Raw genomic sequence first — 23,739 nt, 5'->3', positions numbered from 1 at the left:
TGTGTGCCCTTTGGGCTGGCATGCGTGCTCTGCAGAAGTGGGCCCTGTAAATATTTTCTTGACATTTAGGAAGTTCAGAGAAGTGTTCGTTATTTCCCTGCCAGCTTGACAACCCCGGCATGAAGAAGGGAGATGTGCGTGGCTGCCGTCCCTGCCCTGGCAGGGCCGCCGGCCGCTCCTCTCAGCAAAGCGCTGCCGGGGGTTCGTGGAGGGGTTTGAGCTGGTTTGATTGAGGAAACCAAGAAGCTGCAGCTGGTGTGGGGTCGGGATGCTCCTCATTTCCTTCTGCTATAGCAATTCAGGGTGACGTGATAATGCTACCTCTAATTTGTTCATCCCCTGCGTTGGCTGCAGAGCTGCTCGGGGAGCTGCAGGCGCGGGCGTCCCGCCCCGGGGAGCAAGCGTGGTTCAGGGGACACTTTTGGGCACACCTGGCTGGGCTGACCTCCAGTCAGGCATCTCCGAGTGGAAAACCCGTGTCCTGCCTGGGGATGGAGTCAAAGCCCAAAGCAGAGCCAAGAGTGTTGGAAGCTACGGGCACCGTGAGCTTTACGAGCCCCTGAGTCCCTTCGCTCGTCTCTGCGCTCAGCAAGAAATTTGGGGTTTGCTTCCACTTCATGAATCTTGGGGAGTTACTGAAAATTCTGAAATCCAGACCTCTTGCAGACACGGCAATGTGACTGCTGGCCTCCCGTCACTTCAGCACCCCGCGATGTACAGCCCGCGGCCGGGTCGGTGCGCAGGGGCTGCGGAGCTGGCGGGGTCCGGCGGTTCCAGAAGCAGCCAGCTGCAGGGAGGAGCCTGCAACCATCCCGAAAGTCTTGTTTGGGGAGGGCGGGATGATCCGTGTGGGGCCAGCGTGTTGCTGTCACAGCACGTGTTGGCAGCTTTGCAGGAAAGAGTTGCAGGAGTCGCAGGGGTACATCTGCCGGTGTCCGCAGTGCCCGCTGGCTCCGAGTGCCGCCGTCGTGGAACCACCTTGCTGCGGAGTCAAGGGGAGGCTGAGACAGCCCCGTAAGGGCTGGTTTAAATGCTGTTATCAGCTTGGTGAGGAATTTACATGTTCAGCGGTTTCTGGTCCAGCTTAAATTGAGTGATTCTGCGCTGGGGGTCCTTTGAGGCTGTAAGTGAAAAACTGGCTGTGACCTGACATTGAAATGTTATCACTGTTCTTGCTTCTCAGAAAGCTCATTTGGGAGCGCGTCTGTCTCTGGTTTGGACACACACGTCCAGGCTCGTCGTTCGCTCTCGTTTCTGTAGCAAAGCTGCCCAGTTCTCAGCAGCCACATGGTGCGAGGCCGGGGATGCTCAGGTTTAACGCGCTCCGAGCTCGTTAAGTGCCAGCTGAGGTGTGTCTCCCTTCCTGCGGTCACACTTCCAACGTGGTGTAGATAAGTCTTCTGCATCTTTCAGGTCCGTCTCTTTTAGGCACAGTCCAGCAAGTGTGTTAGTGCTGGAAACTCCTGTGGGGCTGGCAGTTTTGTTAAACTCTCAATTCTGTATATTTTGACTCTCAATGTTTTATTTCTGGTTTAGCCAGAAGAATGGCCCGTGCTGGGCGGTCGGGAGCTGCTGGGCTGATGGAGAGGGGTCCTCCCCATCGCAGCGGGTTGTAAAGCATCACATCCAGGCATCTGTGAGCTTTTTCTCCTTCCCCATTTTTGGCCACTGGTTTTTCATACTCATTCCTTGCAGTTTATTTTCTCTCTCAGTCTTTGTTTCAGCGCCTCGTAAACAGACTCAGGCATCACCTTTACTGTGGGCTTCTGTATTTGACTGGCAGGTTTGGTATCTGAATAGATCAATAGCCATGGTGTTGCGCTAGATGTGTATTGAACAGAGAAGGAGGCAGGTGCAGAAGCTAAAAATTACATCAAATAATTCATGAATTAAATGAAGCGCCTCTGTTTCATGAAGACCCAGCGCCGGAGCGACTCCCTCCTGCCACAGCACAGGGAGGAGGAGAATCCTGATGGACGTGGGGAGGTGGGAACGTGGCTGTTCGTGGGCTGTGTGACCAAATTGCTGAGTGCGACTGCTCCGAATTGCCCGGTGGTGTCAGCTGCTGTAGCTCCTGCTGGGAGAGCAGAGTTGAAAAATATGCCACGCGTGACACGTGCCTGCCTGAACAGTTTCTGAGGGAAGGATCTTTCCATCCTGCACCCGACCCTGGGACCCAGTGCTGCTCACATGAGCTCGGCCGCTTCCAGCGCCTGGAGCCTTTCGGGAGGGGGCAGGAAAGGGGAGAAACAGGTATCTGAGACTTCCCAAAACTGCTTGGGCTGCAGGGGAACTGGAAATCACCTCCGGTGTTTTTCAAAGGCCCACACCAGACACACCAATGTGATTAAACCTCTGTCAGCTGAGAGTGATGAATTCACCAGGCTGCAGGAAAAAATAGCCAAGGTTTTAATTAGGTGCTGCTCTCTCTGGATTTTAATGGAAGCTCATCTGCCTAAGTGGGCATTTTTACATACTAGTCATTTTTCTGACGTGTAAACACAAACATTTTCTACCTCTTCCTAAGGCAGTTGGTGCTGCTGGAGGAGAAACCCACCGAAACGTGGCCTCCACAGACACCCTCGAGAGCAGGTCCCTGGGGACCCCAGCACGGGGACCCGCGTTCGCTCGGGGTTTGCCAGACGAAGAACCTGAGTGTGTTTAGGGACTGGGGGGACGGCGTGGCAGCAGCTGGGTGACATGAGGTGTCACAGCCCGGGGCCCAGCGCGGCGGGACGAGCCCCGTCCTGGGCCGGGTCCGTGGCCACCGGGGGGAGACAGGTGACGGGTGACGGATGACGGGTGACGGGTGACAGGTGATGGGTGACAGGTGACAGGTGACGGGTGACAGCCCCTCCGGCAGCAGCAGCTGTGGTTTGGGTGAAGATCGATGCCCCCCGCTTCCAAACAACGCAAGCAACCAAAAAAATACATTCAAATGTTTTTAATCAAATACACTTTAATGAAAAATATTTCTTAAAATCGAAACATTTCTAGCAGAAAGAATAATTTCTGCATTGTCAAAGTACCAAACCGTAACATCTCTATTATCAAGCAATATGCTGCTGTAGAACCAAGAGAAGATGGCAGCAAGCGTCATGAGTTCCTCTGTTGCCAGATTTATTTGGAAATCTCTTTCCAGGTGCATTTCTTTCCAGGACTTTTCCCATATACATGTATAGATTCTGTTGTGTATAAAATGCATAAAATATATGCATTAAAATGTATACATTCTCTCTATATAATATCTTCTATTAACAAAATGAGTCTAATTGCATGCCCACAGCATTGGGAAGCAGCAGCGGGAGCTCAGCCCCGTGGCTCTTTCTCTCCCATTGAACTTTCCTCTGTTATTCTTGGGGAAGCTGAGCAGGGGTCAAGCCCAGGCAGGGAAATGAGGTCTGGGGCTGTGGAAAACTCGGACCCCAGAGCCACCTCCTATTATATAGATATAAATGGAATGGAAAATTATTTCAAATAAAAGTGCACTGCCCTCTGAGAAATGTTCTCACAGAACCGCCTCTGAGAGCGCCTTAACTCTTTATCAGAGCACAGCGCTGTGCGGCGGAGGGGACCTCGGGGCAGTGGTGACAGTGTATGCAGCATGACAGAGCCGGGGACGTGCCAGAGCCGGGGACGTGCCAGGGCCAGGGATGTGCCAGAGCCGGGGACGTGCCAGAGCTGGGGACATGCCAGAGCCAGGGATGTGCCAGGGCGGGGGACGTGCCAGAGCCGGGGACATGCCAGAGCCGGGGACGTGCCAGAGCCAGGGACGTGCCAGGGCCAGGGACGTGCCAGGGCCAGGGACGTGCCAGGGCCAGGGACGTGCCAGAGCCAGGGATGTGCCAGGGCCAGGGACATGCCAGAGCCGGGGACGTGCCAGAGCCGGGGACGTGCTAGCGCAGCCGCTGCAAGCGCAGGACCGAGCCCCATGGCCAAGCCGTCTGCGCTGCTTTCCAAGCCCGGCACAGGAGGGTGATTCCCTGTCCCTTCCCTCTCCCTTCCTGCCGATGGTGACTCTGCATCCCTGAGCCGGCCAGATCCGTGTCCCCGGGAAGGAAACGGGACTCGGCTCCGGCTTTCTCCATCTCCACGGGCCTGTGGGGCAGCGCAAAGACAGCTTGGTGCACAGTGTGACCCCCGCGCCCCCCTCTGCATCCAAATTGGTCTGAATTTTTAACATCTTAATTAGGGCTGCAGTGCTGGGCTTGCCCAGCAAGGCACAAACCAGGGACCTGTGCCAGCTGTCCTCTGTCCGTTCCCAGTTCAACACCAGTACACTTGCTTCTCTCTGCATGTGAGAGTGTTCTTCCTCATAGAAGATGGAGGCAGAGGAGCAGGCAGCTGGAGGCAGCGGGGTGAGGACGTGCAGCGTGAGCCGTGGGTGTCCCACGGGCTGCGATACACAGGGGAAGGAGCAAGGACAATGTGACATGGCAGTGCCCGGTCGCTGGCCTTGCTTCTCCTTTGTCACTTGTCACTGCCAGCCCCGTCACCTCCGCCTCTGTTAGTGACAAGACTTTGCAAGAGAACGCGGTGCCAGGGCCCGGGGAAGCCCCCGGGAGGAAGGGGAGCAGGGCGGGGGCGATGGGAGAGGCGGCTGCGCCCACGGCCAGGCCTGGGCTGAGCCTCCCCAGGCCGGGCTTTGCAGCCGAGCACAGGTCAGAAACAAATCACTCCAAGGGCTTCGCAGTGCTCAGCTCAGTTTTCCTTCCCATCTGCAAGTCTGGACTCGGTCTCTCCTGCTGCCTCTCAGAACCTCCAAAAATCAGAGGGGTTTTTTTCCCCATTTAGGTGCTGAAACACAGCTGAATTGTTTGCAGATTGTAACTGCAATGCCTGCACAGACAGAGAGTCCTGTAATTACAGCCTAGGCTGCAGAATGTGAGGGAGGTGGAACAAAAGTCAACGAGCTCATGCACACACACATGCAAAATAAAGCAACTGGAGAGATATTCTATTTGCTTTTCAGGGAAACATTATTGAAACGGCCACTTAAGGACTTCATCAAAGGCAAAAATCAAAAATCTAATGGGCCATTCATCCAAAGCCTGTGGCAAAATGCTGAATCCTAATTTAATAGCCAGAAAGGAACTTGGTTTGGTTCATTAAAACTGAATGTGTAAGTGCCCAGACGATAAGGCTGTGATACAAAGCAGGCACTAGGGACTGGTGAAGAGCAGCCACACAAGCCAGTCCCGTGTCCACCCTCCTGTCCGTCTGAGTGATCTCCTGGATAACGGGAGGACACACGTGATACAGGACTGAGCTTGCAAATGTGCTTAAGCAGATGTGGTTGAAATGTGCTGTGCCAGGTTTTTGGATCGACAGGCACCAAAACCTCCCACCAGGGTACTGGAGGACAAGACCCTTCCACCTGTCCTCATCCATCAGGTGGCATCTTACACGTGCCCTGTGCTCTGGAGATCTGCAGGTCATCTTCTGTCCCAGGTCTCCTGTGCCCTCTGATGACATGATCAGGAATGCATCTGCTGAGGGATGCAAATCACTCACGATTTGGGCAAGAGAAGCCACTGGAGAAACAGCCAGAAGTCACTAAAATGCTTCCAGTCTCTCATTTCTCTCATGAGACAGAAAACGAGAGGGCTACAGAGTCTGGCTATCACTAGTTTCTTTGTGTATGTTTTATTTCAGTCTTGAAGAGGAGGACAGATGTCAGACATGAGCTGGTCCATGGGTTTGGGAACACCCTCCAGCCTAAATTCACGAAGACGGCCTTCCTGGGCTTCCTGCAGTGCAGAGGCAGGGAGAGCGCTGCCTCCTGAAGCTGTTTCTGCGCTTCTTTGCATTGCTGTTATTGTTATTCGTTCCACTGAGTACTTAGGAAGATATTCAATAAAGTGATTTACTGAAATACTAGTATTAAAGTTGAAAAAAAGCAAACGGATCTAGAAGGTAGAAGGTGAAGACTATCAGGACGGTGGTGGGGACCCACCTCCCCACGTCAGGGACCCCGCGGGGCACCTGCCTGCCGTGTCTTCAAACACCGATCTCGGGCACTGCGGAAAAAAACATTAAGTGTGGGCAGGGGGGAGATCTGAGTGTTGGGGAGGCCGGATCACAGGCCAGTCCCAGCCCCGTGTGTGGGGCGCTTGGAGCGAGGAACTTCTCCAGAGCCCCGTTTTCCCAGTGAGAGCTCATCCCTCTGCACAGCACCTTCAGAGAGCCCCGGACAGGGCACATGGAGCCCATGGCGCTGCAGAACCTCAACCAGGTCCCTCCACAGCCATCAGCTGGGGCTGGGCCCACAGGAGGCGCGTCCCCGGGGCGCGGGCAGAGTGCGGGCAGCGTGTGGGCAGCGTGGAGGCAGCGTGCGGGCAGCGTGTGGGCAGCGTGCGGGCAGCTTGTGGGCAGCGTGCGGGCAGCGTGCGGGCAGCGTGGAGGCAGCGTGCAGGCAGCGTGTGGGCAGAGTGCAGGCAGTGTGCGGGCAGCGTGCAGGCAGCGTGCGGGCAGCGTGCGGGCAGCGTGCGGGCAGGGTGCGGGCAGCGTGCGGGCAGCGTGCGGGCAGTGTGTGGGCAGCGTGCGGGCAGCGTGTGGGCAACGTGCGGGCAGTGTGCGGGCAGCGTGCGGGCAGCGTGCGGGCAGCGTGCGGGCAGTGCACGGGCAGTGTGCGGGCAGGGTGCGGGCAGCATGCAGGCAGCGTACGGGCAGTGCACAGGCAGCGTGCGGGCAGCGTGCGGGCAGTGCACGGGCAGTGCACGGGCAGCGTGCGGGCAGCGCTCCGCTCCCCTGCAGCCTGGCAAGCCGGGCAGATGGATGGGCTCAGGAGCGCTGGTGGGAGCACGTTTTTTCCCAGGCAGATTACATAGCCTTTTTAGCTTCATCTCCCCCCCACTACACCCCCCTTCCTCTGTTATTTTGGTGCCTTTCCCCAAGGGAAACAAAGTTAGCTCAAATGCTGTTCCCACCAGAAAGGCAAAAGCTCCCCCCCTCTTTCCTTCCTCTTTTGGGTTCAGGGTAATGTGTCCCATGACAAAACAGGCCCAGAGCCCTGCACAAAGCGCTTTGCTTTCTCCTTAAAGGGAGACTCTCTCCAGGGCCCTGAGGGCCATCACTCCATCACACCAAAGTGCCTCTTGGATGGAAGGGCCACCAAGTTGGATTCTTTTTGCATCAGTGGTGAAAGCAGCCTGTGCCCAGACAGGGGGTGCAACGTTGATGGGTGGAAACAGGTCTTGTTGCTGAGTTACATGGAGTGAGAAGCAGCAGTGTGCCCAAGAGAGCCAGGTCTCCTGGCTGAGCTTCAGCCATCCATGGTGGAGATGTCTCCATCAGAGTGGGTTGTTCAGGCTCCTCTGCAGCCCCAGGGGAGAGAAGTTCCCTCCTGGGAAGCTAAAGCAGAGCAGGGACTCAAAACATTTCTCTCCGCTACCTGTAGGAATGATGGGCGTCGCAGCTGAGACAGACAAACAACATAGAACAAGTTCTTAAGTCCAAACAGCAGTCGCCATTTATTGCCACAAACGCTTTTTTAGAAAGTCTTTACCAGCTCAAGTGTCTTTTTGCTATTGGTTACAGGCTGCGATAGTAACATATCGTTGGCTAATTTGCTATCGTCAGTGTCACTCTTTTACTCCCTTCTTTCTCATGGGTACACCTTAATATCTTCAAGGTCAATCTCTGTTCCCATACCCTCTGTCAGGGAATCCACGGACCCACCATTGTCCCCCACAGACGGGTGAGGAGTTACTCATCCTTCCTCACTGCAAAGCAAGATGTGAGGGGTTCACGTGTGGGCAAAGATCACCTCAACCCAACCAGCCAGCCTGGGGCCACCGGCAGAAGCATCCAGGCAGGTGGCTCAGTTATAGATGTTTAACTGGAAGTGGCTGATATTGGCCTCTGGATGAGCATCGCCAGGCTGCTCACGGCTGCCTGCAATCCCACGGGCTGGACCTGCTGCAGGAAGGGTTTTAAAGGTACTTATAAGTATGGGCTTTCCCCACTACTTTGGGAAGGCAGTTTTCTAGTTTTTCAGTAACTGATCAATAAAACCTCCTTCTTCCCAGAAGTCACGGATCACTGCTTCGCTGCCTACCACATCAGAGAAAATCTAAGTTACTTTTGGTGCACGTGGCATCCTCCCAACCCCCTGGGAGCCGAGCATCTTCGCTCTGCAGCGTCCCATTGTGTCTGTACAGGCACACGGCAGAGCAGCCGCTATGGCAATTGTTCACAGTTTATTATCGATACCACAGTCACATCCCTGTGCCTCCACAGAAAGAACCAAAACATCCTGACACCCATTTTTCCTTGTAAATGCTGTTTTCAGGATTCCCTCCGCCCTTGGATTTCTTTTAACAATTTTTAACAAGTGGGATTTTAATGCATCACCCTAAACAGAGAGACTGTAGATGCTTGTGTTACCCGTACAGGCGGTAAGTGAGTGGTGGGAACCTGGGGACAGAGGGGTGTTTCCTATTTTTGCAACTCAGTAATTTCACATGATGCATCCTTGGCAGCTTGCTCTTGGAACCCGCACCTGCAGTGAGATGCCTGAAAGGGAAAAAAGAAAAAAATTAAATAAACTCCAAAAAGCTAGTGATGAGAAAGGCAAATTAAAAATGAAATTTACGTTTGCAATTTTTTTAAAAAAGAAAAACATTTTGGTTCAAAGACATTGAAACCAGACAATTTTTTTTCTTTCAGATGTCCCCAAGGAATGCTGAACTTGGCAATATTAGGGAGGTTTACGGTGAGGGTTCACGGCGGGGGGCTCTGGGTGGGATGTCCTCTGACACCGTTCCCACCCGTGATATCTGGGGCAGGATTTGCTTTAGCCCCAAGCAGCGCCTGCATTGTTGAGACAAACCACCCCATTCCCTTCACCGAGCACAAGCAGAGCCGCGGCGCCGAGCCGGCCGCCAGCATCTCCAGCCTGATGGAGATGGGTGAGATGGACCTCAGGTCTCTGCTGAGTTTCTATCCATGCACGAGAGCCAGCGGGACAGCGAAACATCCGCTTGCTACCAAGATCATTGAGTCTCGTAGCTGAAAAATCTCCCTGCTGAAAATCTTACCTGCTGCCACACAGAGTCCAAGCAGCGATGTGGTCCCGGTCTCATGCTGGCTGTCAAAGTCAGAGTTTCCTTCCCATACTGTGTCCAAGATGGTGTTTCTCCTTCCAGAGGTACCGTCCTGGCTGGGGTGTGTTGATTAATGACTTTCAAGTCCCAAAGGTGTGGATGTGGGAGTGAGAATCGCAGAGCGGAGGGAACACAGCTCTGGCATAGGGTCCGCGACAGCCTGGAATGCCGTGATGGAGGGGACGTTCCAAGTGTGTTCGGCATGGGAAAATATTTTATCAAAGAAACTTAGAATAAAAAAATAAAATTAAAATCTAAACATGAACACTTGACACAGTGCCACAGGAGGGCTATTTTTAATTTCCTTCCTGATCGTTCCACTTGTTTTCATCATCGTCAGCTCTTTGAACGATGGAATTAGTCACCATATATGAGATGAAGTAAACAGAGAGCTCGTGGTTTCCGAGTCAGCATCATCTTAACTCTCTTAAGGGACCTGAGGGCTGTGGCGGGCCGATGCCGTGGATTTGCCGCCAGCCATGGGTGACCGGGTGGCACCCAGGGCCGCGTGCAGGGTTGGGTGTGTTGGGGACAGTGGCACCCGTGGGGGGCTGGGATGCGGCCGCACAGCGGCTCCGCTGCGAGGACCCGTGGTGTGGGTGTCGGATGCACTTTCACGTCTTTCTTTGGCGAAGGTGCTTTGTGTGGGGTTGCTGCCATAAAAGAAAATCCAGGGACTTTTAGAAATGGGGAAACAGGCTTGTGCTCCGTCCTCACCGCTCAGTATTTTTATTTTGATTGCTTTTAGCTATGCACTTAATGAGCTGTAGAAGCCCTTGCTGAGAGCCTGACACAAGTCTGGGCTTGATGTCTCCTCCTGGTGTGGAGAAAGGAAAAATTGAGCTCAGCCTCTGCAGGTGCTAAACCAGATCACCCCCGAGCACTGGGGCCCGAACTGGCGAGCTGTCCGGCCCGGGGGCTGGAGCGGGGCCGTGACCCACCAAGGCACCTCGCAATTGTGGGTGACATGGTGGTGTCCCAAACCCTGTTTGCTCTACGTGCTTTCAAACTGCTGCGTGCACGGTACATTTTCTTTCTGGCTGTTTGGTTTCTTAAGGTACTAAACTCAGGACAAGACTAATTTCTTGAATTTCTGGTTGCATGGCTATGTCTGTGCTCACTGATTTCTTGAAAAAATAAGTATTTGGTTAATGTCGTGGCTGGAAAATACTTGTCGATATAACTGGACAAGTCTCATTGATCTCCAGAGAAGCATCCCCGTGGTCGTCCCTCTAACAGCGCGGCTCAGTTACGGAGCACTTTCCATTTTGCAGACTTTAGCTAATCTATTTCCTAATCCTCTGAGCTGAGCTCCTGAAGTTAATGGGAGTTACTGGAAAGCCTAAGGAGGAGTACATGGGCTAATGGCTTTAGAGCTGGACTAGAATAATACCTGTTCATTAGAGACATTGTATTGCTTGGGAATGTCTTTCTAGGCAAATTCTGATATATTTAAAATTTTACTTCTTAACCACTGTATCTATTCTGAATATACCTTAGCAATGATAAAAAACGATCCCATCTAATTGCAATACTAAATCAAATATCTGACTGTCCAGTTAGGGCATTGAATCCAATGCTGGCATTGCCTGTGCCATCAGCTTTGACGTAAACTGATATCAAAAGAGGATTAATAAAGCTCACCTGATGAAATGGCACTAGTCCCCTTCAGTGGCTTTATGCTTCATTTTACTGTTTTAATGGAAGATTGGTGGTGGGTTTGGCTGTTGCTGTGCTGTGAGGAGGAGCTCCCCATGGTGTGTGCGTCCTGGACAGAGGCCGCAGCTCCCTCCGGCCCTGCCAAACCCCCAGGTTACAGAGCAACATGAAAAATCATTCGGTTGGCTTTGGCTTACTTAAAAATAAAAACTCATACGCAAGCCCGAGACTATTTGTTTTTATAAAAGTCTGGAGTTTCCCACAGTGGGCTGTTCCATTTGGGGACTGTTGGAGCCAACATCCGTTTTTTTCCTAAGGTAAGGAGCTTTCCTTACCAGGATCGTTAGGATAATAATCATGACGGACATTTCCTAATTAGTCATTAATCATGGGCTGGCCTTTCTGACACTTTCTGGGAGCTGATGCTCCTGCCAACCCTTCCCGCCCCCTGTGCTGCGGTGCCCGTGGCCGGGCTGTGTCAGGCCATGGGGGATTCTCCAGGCCACCAGCTGGATGTGCAGCCAGCAGGACCCGGCTCCTACCACGGCTCCGTGGCCCGGAGAGAGGGGCAGAAAGAGATGGAAGGTCTGGGAGGATGTTCTGTCTTCGAGATTTCCAGAGCCAGGTGGGTGAGGATGAAATAGCCACAATGGGACTCACCCGGGCTGAGCATCACCACCATGGTGAGGAGCATCATCAGCCATCTCACTGATGCACCAGTCTGGTCGTTAACGAAGCTCCCGCCAGGACTGGACTCTGCGCTCTCTGGTTTACCAGGTTTTCTCATTTGCAGCACGTCCCAGCTGTCACAGGACGGTCCCACACCACATGCGAGGGGCTGCGCCAGCAGGGGCGATGGGAGGTGACTGGTGTCACCATGGTGTGCTGGGCAGCATCTTCATGTGCCAGCTCTGCTTTTGGCTGCAGCAGCACCGTGGTGTGCTTCCAACAGAGATGCAAGCGCAGGGAGGGCAGAGCAACCTCCGCAGCCCTCCAGCCTCCCAGCGAAGAGCCGCAGCAGGAGCCATTTCTCACCGCTGTTCCTTCCCCCCAGACCTGCCCTCGCCTTTGTGAGCGCCCGAGGCCGCGGCAGTGCAGGGTACCCGCGCAGCCCCGTTCCCACACTCATAATCCGCGGGTCACAGGAGACACAAAGGAGCTGCCGCGCTGCTGGGAGCCGGGGCGGGGGCAGGAGGGGCGGCCGGGCAGGGCCGGCTCCGCTGCCGCTGCTGTCTTTCTTTCTCTCTGGGGACCACCTTCAGTTTTCTCCCTGCTAATCCCTCCCTTTAATCCTTTCTCCTCTACTCGCCTGGGTCAGGGCATTTTCTTGTCATCCCCCTCCTTCCCTGGCAGCTCCATCCCAGTCGCTGTCAGTAGAGGCCAGATCCAAGCCACGATGTCTCCATCACCAGCATCTCGCTGACGGACAGGGGCCAAAACAGGGGCTGCCGGGAGGCTGGAGGTGCTGCTGGTACCGCTGGGCTCTGCTCGTGCTCGGTTGCCCATGAGATGTTTGGAGGGGTCACTCACCGGGGTTCCAGGCGCGGGGAAGCCCAGGTCCTACCTCCTGCTGAATCCCGGCTTGGGAGCCGAATCCTGCGGGGCCCCTTTGCTGGGTGGCTGAAGGAGATGTGGGGCTGAAATCTTCCATTCCCACAGGCGCCACGGCAATGCTCTGCTCTCGGGTTTGTTCCTGGGGGCCTGGCTGAGCCCCCACCCCTGCCCGCCGGGCCCTGCCGGGGCTGGGGCTGTCACAGGGCTCTGCCCTGAAGCATCCAAAGCACCAAGAGCTGGTGACATCGGCCCTGGGCCACGGGCATCACCGCCACCGAGCTCAGGACCTGCATCACCGAGGTGTAACATCCAGCACTGGCGTTTGGGCAAGGCTTCCATATGAAGCTATCCAAAATGAGGGGCCCCAAACTGACGTTTTTAAAGCACTTTTGGTCCCCTGAGGCTTTAGCAAAGAGGATGGCTCCCACCACCGGGCAGGAGCTCCGTGGTCACAGCACTTGTGCTTGGGTGCCCGCAGCCAGCGTGGAAGCGTCCGTGTGAGATGTCCCCATGGCCTGAACCCTTCCTTCTGTCTGTTGTTTGCACAGAGCCCGGTGCAGCAGTGTCCCCAGCCTCAGCCCGGGCTCCTGACGCTTCCATGAGGCAGGTAATGAACTCGATGAATAACAGCAAACTGGGTTAATTGCAGTTTGGCGACCCTCAAGAATTAGAGCTGCAGTTCTGGTGCAATAAGGGCGTTACTCAGAATCTGAGCTGAGATTCAGAGTCTGACTTTTGGTCCTGATTTGTGAGAGTCTTGGCTGTAACACTAAAATACCAGTATGTTATCTATTAAACTGTCTAATGCAATCGATTTCCAGCCCATGCTACGGCTATTACATGAAGTGTTCAGCAGCCACAAAAGTGAAGGAAGTCAATAGTTGTGTTTTTATCGGAAATCCAACAGTAGCGTCCACATTTCCAGGCTTGTGTAGGGAGCTGGAGGGCTGGAAGGATGGGCGAAGCTTCGTACAGAGGTGCCTGCAGACTTCGGAGCCGTCCCTTTTTGTAGCTGTTTTTGGAAGTGCACCTGCAACTCATGAGCTGTTAGTCCTTTTTGTCTGGGATTTCAATATCTCTAGTCTTAATACTTTGGCACGTAGTATGGTCCTTACCCACCAATGAGTTTGCTGCTCCAAAATCTCTTGTTTCAGGACAATTGTTGCCTGACCTTGTCTCTGATGCCCACAGGCTGGGGACTGCCCTGGGCAGAGAGCTCCTGCCAGCAGACTGTGGCATCTGCCGTGCTTCTGAAGGACCTGGGAACATGCCTGTAGGTTTATCCTGGTGATAACATAAATCTCTTGGCACGTTCCAGGCACTCAGGGGCTCAGTGGTGCTTCCAGAAGGGCTGCGCGGAGGCCGAGGCACGGAACAGCATCATGAAGCCCTCTCTGCCGACTCGTATCATGTATTATAGCTTCAGGGACCAGTGGGAAAAAAAAAAAAAGCCACACAACAAACCAAGGCTGGGGCAGGAGGAGCAGCTTGGGATGGCAGATAAGGTCTTCCTCTTTCCCACAACACCCTGGGTTTCTTATCTCCAGTACTGCATATAAAAAACATGGACCCAGCGAGGCTGATTCCCACAGTACAGCCAAGACGCATCAGCATCTGATTTCCCGGCAGCTCCCATGCCCGGAGGAGGATGCCCGGGCTCTAGATGGGCTTCCCAGTGAGATGTTGGCTCAGTGGGTTTGCTCTCCCCATTGGCCGGGGGGCTCCGTGGGGTCCCCTCTGTGTCCCCAGGATGGCTCTGTGCCTGTCAGACCTTGCAGCATCTTGTGCAGGATGGTCCCCAGCTCTGCGGGGACCCTGACATTGCAGTCCCACTCCTGGCATCCCCACAAGCTTCTCAGCTGCTGCCGGGGACGGAGGTGCTGCCGTGGCCCTGCCGTGTGCTCGGGGGTGGGAGCGTGCCAAAATCCAGCGGCAGGACCCCCGTCCCCGAGGGGCTGAGCTGTGTCTCTCTGTGAGCATTGGCTCTCAGGAGCCCCATCTGCAGCCAAGCAACACTCACAGGTCTCTGGTGGGAAGGTTGCAATAGCGGCTCATTATTTCATGGAGTTTGACAAGAGTTTGAGACTTTGGATCTCTCATTTATCACCTGCACTAAGAATAGTGCAAGTTACTTTTGCACCAACCTCTTCAAAATGATGGTGCTTCTCTCATTGACCTGTTTGCATTACTGTTTCTAGAGACCCGTACAATTTACAATCCTGCCGTCTGTGGAAAATAATGGGAAAAATGGAGGTACTGCTGGCCTGGAAGAATTTTATCAAGTAAGATTTTGCTCAGTAAACCCAAGGATGGGTTGGCTGTTGAAGCCACATCTCCCACTTCCCAGAAGAAGTCAGGGACATTGATTAAAAAAATCAAAGGTTGCCCCAATATGCCATTGAGAAAGACAGATCATCTCAGCACAACTTTGGGCTGGGCTGGGTCTGGCAGCACAGGGTGGAGCAGGATCAGGATCCACAAACTCTTTTCCTCTGGGAATTTTTAAGCCCGAAGGAATTTCACAACGAGAGGAAACGCAGCGGTGGGACAGGGGCTCCCTGGGCCAGGCTCGTCCTAACAGCGCAGGGTTTGCTCTGCCTCCTAATGACCTGCAGAATCGCACCATGGCAAAGCTTCTAAGTGCAACAATGTCAAAAAGCTTTAAGTAGTTGTACAGGCTTTAAAGGTGTCTAACCTTTGACTTGTCAGGGAAAAAAAGCAGGGAAGAGATTCCTTTTTCCGCTGGAATAAGTCCAGATTGGCAGCCTGTGCCCAATTAGCAGCAAAAGCCACTAATGACACAGCATGTGCAGCTCCAGCCTCCAACTCGTCTCACAGACGGTGTGAACTCTGGGACTATTTTCTTTTCAGCCGCCCTTTGCCAGCAGGATCCACACGCTGGATGATCCACACGCTGGATGATCCGTGCTGGGAGAAATCAGCTCTGCTGGAGCCTGAACCATTTGGGGGAAAAGTGGTAGTTTCTGGGTGCCACAAGCAGGGGCTGTTAAGAAAATCCCCTTCCCTACCTAGTTATCAATCAGTCTCTATAGTATGAAAGTTTATTAATGTTGTTAATATATATATTAGTTCACGATACACTGTAATGTAAGGAGGTTGTGCAATTTTATTGGTGACTTCGATACTGTTCGTGCTTAAGTAAAACAAACTGAAGGGCAGCCTGGCCCTGGAAGTAAGGTTTCCCTTCACTGAACAACTGAAGATATGAGAAATGGAGGGGTTTTTTGTCAGGAGCCTGGCTACACAGTTTGCAGCATCTCGGGCCGCGGAGATGGGCTCACTTCTCGCCTCGATGTGCCTCCCCGCACACGGCTACAGGGTCATGGCACCATTGCTGTTGCTGTACTTGTTCCTCTGGGAGCCCTAAACCTCAGGAAAATCCCCAGATCCCCCCCGCGAGTCACACCGTGGGTGTGTTCAGGGCCGTGGGCTGGTGCCACCAGCTCCCGGGAAGGTCTGTGGCCAGGAACGAACGTCCCCTTTGGGGCTGGTGGGCTGGAGCAGTGTGACCCTGCTCAGGGCCGGCTCCTTCTGACACAAACTGCTCTGGATTTTGCTTTTCCCACAACTAATTATATTCCCCCGTAGTCCCTTTTCTGGGTTATTAATTACCGGTTTCCTCCCTGCTAATAGCTTTGTGTCACCACTTGTCCCAGGGGCTGCTCTCCCCAGTGTGCCCGGGGGGTTCCTGGTGGGCTCTTCCCATGCGAGGGACGGACGTGCAGCTCCAGCGCAGCTTCTCAGTCACTGTGAGCTTGGCAATACATCTTCCCCTCCACCACTGCATGATGAGCCACGAGCTAACGACCCACCAGCCCCAGGGTGTGGGACCCCAATTCCCCAGGGGCTTTCCCCTGCCTGGAGCAGGGGGTGGAGAGTCCGGCCCTGTGCAGCTCACGTCTCACCCAGGTGGGGCTCATTTGGGAACAAAAATGCTGGGTCAGCGCAGCTTGGGCGTGACACAAGGACCATGCAGGGGCCGCAGAGGGGTTTGCGGGGTCTGTCTGTGGCGGCTGCACTGGAGTCCCCGCTGCCGGGGGGGCGGAGGGGCCGTGGGGAGCTGTGGCCCTTGGGGGTGCAGGGGCTGTTCTGGCACTGGGGGGCTGCCAGCACGGTGCAGCTGACCCCGGGAGGGGATCTCTTGGGGACATTGTCCCCGCGGGAGCTGGCGTTGCTAACGCAGAGACCCACGCGCTCACAGAACTGGATGTGCTGCCCTCTCTGGAAAAGCGCTGCCTCCTCAGCCTGCCCGCCCTACGGACCGTCACTTTTAGCTGATTTTCTTCCCTGGATCTCTAAAACCAAGCACAACCATGGGGAGGGTGCTGGAGCCCATTCCCGTGCCGGGACTCGAGGAGTTGCTGCCCCATGTTACTCTCTCCAGGGCTTTAGGCTTCACCATGCTTGTACATTAATTTCTCAGAGCCTTGCCTTTCACCAGCTGCTTTCCCTGGCTTGTTCCTCCTTTTCTGTATGATTTGTCCCTAAAAATAAGGGTGGCCCTCGCAGCCCTGCCTTCCAGCTCCCACACAGCTGCTTTTCCCCGCTCGCAGTGCCCAGGGCAGGTGACGCCGGGCTGGACCCTGGGAAGTAGGGCAGAATTGTACTTTATTAAAAACCCTAGAAAGTGATTTTGCTGAGGCTATAAAACAGCAAGGCAGCTAAAAGCAGATAAATCTACTAATTATTTGCTCATTTAAAAAGCCCTCCAATAAATCCGTTTAAGGTGATCCCATAAATCTCTCTAACACCATTAAGACCAGTTGTCTTCAATTCTTATCTCCCCCCAGGGAAGCCTTTTATGGGCCTACAAACAGAGTGGTATTAGGATTTGTATTGCAGATATAACCAAAGTTTGGTGAAATCATCCAACAAAAGTGACCCTCTGTTCTCTGTGCAGCGATCAGGGAGCAGCAGATCCTCCCTGGGGAGGCTGATGGAGCCCCTGGGACTGGTCTGAGACCTCAGCTCTCATCTCACGTCTCTACTGCTGTGGTATCCCCAAGACAGGCTTTTTGGAGGGCTATATAGACACCGAGGCTTGGCCAGTGCTGCTACAAACACCTTTTCCTGGCATTGCACAAGCATTCGAGCACAAGACAAGCCTGTTGGCAGCTGTCAGGCCTCCTGCCCTGGGTGCATGCAAGGATTTTCCCAACAAAGGGTTGGGGGTGGGACCTGCCGTGGCCACACTTGGAATGGAGCCCAGAGGGAAGGGGCCTCTCCAGCTAGAGCTTCGGTTCTGGTTGTGCATGTCCAGGGCCGTCTGTGCAGCCCAGGTCACTTTGCTGAGCTGTTAGCAAAAAGCAAGCGGGTGGCTGAGCCCCTCCCCACAATTCGGCTGCGGCTTCAGCGGAACAGCCCGGCCCCCAGCCAACGGCCAGTTCCCCGGGACATATTAAAAACCTGCTGAAAAAGCATCTCCCAGCCGCCCTCCATGGGCATTTGCCCAGTAGCAAAAACACCCTGAAACCTTGAAATGGATGTAAGAGACTTTTTAGCTTGCAAGTTGCCGATGGAGGGTTGTTTCCTGAGATGGTATCAGGTGCCTTCTTCTGCAATGCTTCCACCATGGCAGCGTCCTTCTTCGCTTTCTGTGACTGTGTCCCCTGTCCTCCAGCGCTGCTCGGCCCTGGCACCGCTCGCTGCCATCCCAGCGCGCCTGGGCAGGAGCTGGCGTGGGGGAAGCTGGTGCCAGTTCCCTGGCTGTGCCGTGCTCCTCTCTGCCATGCTGGCTTCACTTGCAATGCCAAGTTCGCAGCCTGTTCATCTTAATTTGCACATTGCTGGTGCCTCAGATAGAGACCAGGACTAACAGATGGTCCGAAACTCAGGAGATCTTTCCTCCTTAAGCAAAGCACCTTTGTGCTTTTGGGCACAGAGTGAGTGGCCGTGTGGCCTCCCCACCTCCCCGTACGCAGCCACCCTGGGCTGGGAGCCCGACAAGTAGCGGTCATGACAGCAGCTCCTGGGGACTCACTTTGCTTATTACTCCAAGCGATTAATTAACAGCTGCCTTGGCTCAAGGCTTGCTGGGCAGGAATAGACACAGCCCCAATGTAGCTGGGAGCTGAGCAGCTGTGGCTGTGCCGTGCGTGGGCCCAGCTGGGCTTGCTGAGGACCGTGGCAGCCTCGGCTGGGTCCGTCACCCGGGGTGATGCTGCAGGAGGGATGAGCATCCTCCCCCTCCAGCACCGCACCACAGACCTCCACCGCCCGGCCACACACCGTGGAGTGAGGAGATGGAGTGGTGCAGTAGGGGTGGGGAAAGGCTGTCTGCTCCTCTCCATCCCTCCAGCAGTGTCCCTGTGCTGTCACTGACTCGTTCCTTTTCTTCCCAGCCCTGGCAGACAGGGTGTGCTCATCATCCCCACCTCACCTCCTGGCCACACTGCGCTCTGGGAAAGGGGTCCTGCCCAGCAGGGCAAAGCTTCTGGGTTGAACCTGGTCGCTTGCGGCACATGAACTGTGCAGCCCCTCGCTGCCAGCCCCAGGGGCTGGCGGCCACTCCAGCAGCTTTTGGAGCAATTTCTCAGGGACCTTCGGTGTCCCGGCTCAGTGACATTGCTGCTGCCCAGTTACCTGCATTCACCTAACAGGCTGGATCCAAAACAGAACAGATATTGGGTGAAAAGATCCTGAGCTTTGGCATCCGGATGCTGTATGTAAGAGAGAGTTTCAACTCCCAGTGGTCCTGGAATTCCGAGCAGAGGAAAGCTGGGTTATTTTTCTCCTCTCCCTGATGAAATGGCAGTGATTTTATTGTCTGATTTTAGGTTGGGTTTTTTTTTTGTCTAATCCTGGTGGCTTCCCAGCAGTCTTCAGGGTGCATTTTATTCCATTCTAGCTATAAGTTTGCGAGCCAGCAGTCGGTCGGTAGTTGCAGCGAGGTCTCAGGTGCTGGGAGCCCGGCTCCACGGTCTGGGCACCAGGCCATTGCCGCAGCCCGTGGCGATGCGGCCGCGCTGAGCTGTGTCCCTGCTCGCCGTGCACCCTCTCGCCCTGCTGCCATGGGTCAGGGAGCGGTTCCCCAAGCAAATGCCACCAGCAGCCTGATTTAAACTGACAGTGGTGCAGAAATTCAGATGTGAGCCTGATGCTGCCACCCAAACCTCGCCCTGTGTCCTCACCCCCTGCTTCTGCTCAGGCAGGGGTCGCCGGCTGCCTTTTATTTTCAAGTTTTATTGCTCTAAGATTACGGGTCATGCAAGGGGGTTGTTTCTAACCATCCTTCTTTTACTGAGATGATGTGTCACTTGATTTTATGTGTGTTTTCCTGATGGGTTGTGCTTTCTGCGTGTGAAAAACTTTGCATCTCTGTTATGGAGTCAGGCCAGTTCAGCCAATGCAACAAAATCCTCCACAGGCACCTGGCATCCCTGTCTCAGACAGCTGAGAGTGTAATCACTGCTCCTGAAAAAAAAAAAAAAAAAGTGAAGAAAATGTTTAATTTTGCATCTGAGAACTTGCAAAGGCTCCAGTCTCCAGGTTGGCTGATCCTGGCTCTCCTGCAGGGAGATGCACTCCCAGCAGTGTGCCCAGGTGGCCAAGAGGCCACCAGCATCCTGGCTGGTACCAGCACCGGTGCGGCCAGCAGGCGCAGGGCAGCGATTGTCCCCCTCTACTGGGCACTGGGGAGGCCAAACCCTGAATCCTGGGGTCAGTTTTGGGCCCCTCACACCAAGAAAGGCCTTGAGGTGCTGGAGCGAGTTCAGAGAAGGGAACGGAGCTGGTGAGGGGCTGGAGCACAAGTGTGATGGGAGCGGCTGAGGGAGCTGGGGGTTCAGCTGGAGAACAGGAGCTGAGGGGAGACCTTCTGATCTCTGACCTGCCTGAAAGGAGCTTGGAGCCAGGGGGGGTCGGGCTCTGCTCCCCAGGAACAAGCGCCAGGACCAGAGGAAACGGCCTCAAGTTGCGCCAGGGGAGGCTGAGGTTGGATCTGGGGAACAATTTCTTCCCCAAAGGGCTGTGGGGCATTGGAACAGGCTGCCCAGGGCAGTGCTGGAGTCACCATCCCTGGAGGGGTTGGACAGACGGAGATGAGGTTCTCAGGGACACGGGGTAGTGCCAGGGATGGGTTATGGTTGAACTGGACTATCTTGAGGGTCTCTGCCAACCAAAATGATTCTATGATGCTATCTTTATAGAAAACTGCCTTTTTCTGAGCCCCGTTGACCCAGGGTGATGCGGATGCCCTGGTGCTCCCAGGGGCACAGCAGGTGTGTTGCTGCGGTAGCGATGGGGAGCAGGAGAGCAGCTGGTCCGTGCTGGGTGCCATGGTGGTTGTGTCCCAGAGTGGGGCCTGCAGCCCGTCCTGCAGCCCCTGGCCCACTCCCGTGGTGACAGCCAACAGTGACACCGTGGCTTTTGCGTTGTCCATGCCACAGTGCAACTGGAGCTGCAGCTTCTCCTCCCCGTGCATCTGCTGGAAAGGCCACGGGGCTGCCTGGGCTCTCCCCCCGCCCCAGAGCTGCCTTCCCACGGCGGGACGCTGCCACCCCGCCTCATCCCCTCTGATGTGGCTGCTGAAGGATGTGGTGACAATAAAAGTGTGGGGACAGAGAGGTGTGAAGGGAGGTGAGGCCCTTGGTTTCCTGTTAGCACCAGCGCGACAAGATGTGGCTCTTCCCCGCTGCCGGGAGCAGCCGGTTCCCAGCCCACTCCCCGCACCACAATCTCCATTTACAGTTATTTACTAAAACAACACGGAGTGTGTGAACTCCCTCTAGGCCAAAAATAACTGCCGCCCCATTAACTCGAACTGTTTGTTTGTTTTGGGCTGTTTTCGGCCCTTATCGCAGGCAGGGAGCCTGCCTGCTGGGGGAGCTGGCAGGGGAGTGGGGTTGTCACCCCCCACCCACCACTGCTGGGGAAAAGCTTTGGGCTTCGAGACCCCTCAGTCCCTGCTCTGGGGCGGTTTTCTTGTACTGGGTAAAAACCAGCAGCGACTGGAGCGTGTCTGTGGGCTGGTTGGGTGTTGCTTTCTGGTGTGCAATGGGAGCTGCTGGAGGCCCCTCCCGCGGGGACGGGACAGCTGGGTCACCGTGAGATGTCCCAGCTCGTCTCCCACTTTCCTCCACGGGTTTTTGGGGACCTGATGGGGTTGTAGGGCCGTAGCAGAGGCTCGAGGCTGCCTGTGGCTGCAAGCATTAGGGAATGTGGCCAGCAAATGTCCCTGTAGGTACTAAGCGGGGTCTTAAGCAGGGTCTCAAGTGGGGCTGGGCAGCCTGAGCTGGGGCTGGGGTGGGACCGAGTGCTCCTGGGGAGCCGGCACACCCCGGCCCCTTCCCAGTCCCTCCTAACCGCGTCTGCGGGATGGGTTTTGCCCAGTTTTCCTGAGATATGCTGTGGAGGGAAATCCCCAAATAGGCATTAATTCCAATTCTCAGTCTTTCAGCCAAGTTTCAGGGCTAAGAATGATGGGTTTTACCCTCTCTGCCTCAAATATTCCCAGGAAACCCACCTTGGTTTTCAGCCAGCTCTAAAGCAAGGTGAAAAACTTCAAAATCAGAAGTCGCTGTGAAAAATGCCTCAGATGCCTGGATGAAGATAAACTCCTTTAAAGCCAAAAATAGCACTTTTCCCATAGTTGCCTGTGACAGTATTCGCAGTTCCCATCCCCGCTGACGTCCCCGGTGCTCCGTGCCGCGATGCTGAACGCACCCGCAGCCCCCGCAGCAGCCAGCGAGGCTCCGCGTGTGCCGGCTCTTCCTTCTGCTCTTCGGCAGCCACAAAGGTGGGAAGATTTGGCAGCGTCCCTCCCCGCAGGGGTGGATTTGGGGGCTGCAGCCCTTCCCGTTCCCCGTCCTCATTGCCCAGCGCCTCGTGCGTGTGTCAGCCCCCCTGAGATGACATTAAATGGGCATCTCTGCCTCCCTGTGCAATGTTCTGCCCTTTGGCTGCTTTTCTGTGGGTGCAATCTGTGTACAGCTCCCCTTTGATTTTTCTCTGCCCTGGCTTTTTCAGTTCAGTGCATGCATTTTTGTTCCGTGTTTTATACAACATAGGATACATTTTTTCCTTTTTTTTCCCCTCTTTTGCCTTTGGCAGTGATGTTTATTGAGGAGGTTTGGCTTGAAATTAAGAGCACATGCGAATTGCAGCCTGCCCGGTGTCCATCTCATGTCACTCCTCATGGTGGGGGGGATTTAGTAAATTCCTCCCCATTGCTCTTGGGTCTTGTTGAGACAGTGAGGGGGAAATGTGGCAGTAGGGAGGGCTGCTGAAACCCCACGCACCACCGGTGTCCACGGCTCTCCCTGGGAGGGGGCACTTCATCTCTTTAGGGACAAAAATGCAGCAGGACTGCACAAGTGACCTGGCTGGGAAAAACCAGGACGGGTTGCAGCGCAGTTAAACTCCCTGTTTTGTCACTCCCCAGTCAGAAAGTTCCTTAAAAGCCCCATTCCACAGCCAGAAATAAGAGGCTGGGTCTGTCACGAAGGAGAAGGGAATGTTTTGTAGGCTGGGTGAAATCGGAGCGTGCCGTCGCCACGCAGGTTGCTGTCTCAGCCACTTCTGCACCACATCCGTGAGCTCTCGCCTCCGCGGTGTGCTTCTGCATTTGGCCGCTCTGCGGAGGTTGTGGAAGCTCTGTCTGCCTGGTTAAAATTACCACCATAGGCAGCCAGGCTAGGGAATTCAGTAAAAATGGCTGTTGAAAATGTCCCCAACACGCCTCATCTGAGGATCTGCAAGTACAGTGGACTTTGTGAGGAAGGGTACGGTTCTCCACCCTGGCAAAAGGCTTCTCAGTAGTGGGCTGTGGGAGATGTATACATTTGTCAAAATAGTCTTTTTGCTTCTCCAAGGAAGATCTGACCTTGCATAGAAAAATTACAGCCTTGCCTGAGTGCCGGCAGTCTCCGTCACACTTCCCCAGTATAAACCATCGCATGCAATCACTGGTGCATGAACATCCGTGTGATACCCTCACGAAGATAAAGTGGAAAAGTCAACGAGGAACGGATGGAGCTGAAAGAAATATTATCTGGAAGGTTATGGGCTGTTGTAAGTCACGGAACGTGGGGCGAAGCCCTTTCTTTGGCAATAGCAGTAGCTGTTCAAGTTGATTCATTTGGGCAGGGAATGCCCCAGGCTACGAATTGTCATCTGGGACCATTTTATCTCCATTAGTATGTCCGTGGAGGAGGTTAATAGCACCAGAGCTGGAAAATGAGCTTTGGGCTGCAGGGAGCACAGCAATACGGAGATTTTCTTCCTGCTCAGAGTAACCAGAAGATTTTGCAGTTTGGGGTTTGGGTTATGCAGAACGAGCCACCAGCTCAGGTGTTTTATTTGTTGGCCCTGCTGAACCATTTATAGCTGTCACCAGTGTGATCTTTAATTGCAAGAGGTTCTTTCCAGTATTCCTCTCCCCTTCTGACAGTCAGAGCAT

General features: G+C 54.5%; 1 protein-coding gene across 8 annotated transcripts in view; it reads left to right on the top strand.

Moving 5' to 3' along the window:
• Positions 1 to 23,739, top strand: part of EXD3 (exonuclease 3'-5' domain containing 3) — a 291,985-nt gene that overhangs the window by 224,115 nt on the left and 44,131 nt on the right. Inside the window, exon 22 of one of the 8 annotated variants that reach the window (XM_065648441.1) lies at positions 5,656 to 5,769. The exons of the other annotated variants lie outside the window; for them this stretch is intronic. Coding sequence (XP_065504513.1) covers positions 5,656 to 5,661 — 6 coding nt within the window. The 3' untranslated portion in view covers positions 5,662 to 5,769. Of the gene's footprint in view, positions 1 to 5,655; positions 5,770 to 23,739 lie in introns of those variants that run through there. 8 annotated transcript variants of the gene reach the window in all.

This window comes from Caloenas nicobarica, chromosome 19, assembly GCF_036013445.1.
Source record: "Caloenas nicobarica isolate bCalNic1 chromosome 19, bCalNic1.hap1, whole genome shotgun sequence".
NCBI classification, from domain to species: domain Eukaryota; kingdom Metazoa; phylum Chordata; class Aves; order Columbiformes; family Columbidae; genus Caloenas; species Caloenas nicobarica.
Note: the sequence above shows the minus strand (reverse complement) of the source record. Positions and strands in the feature narration are given on the sequence as shown.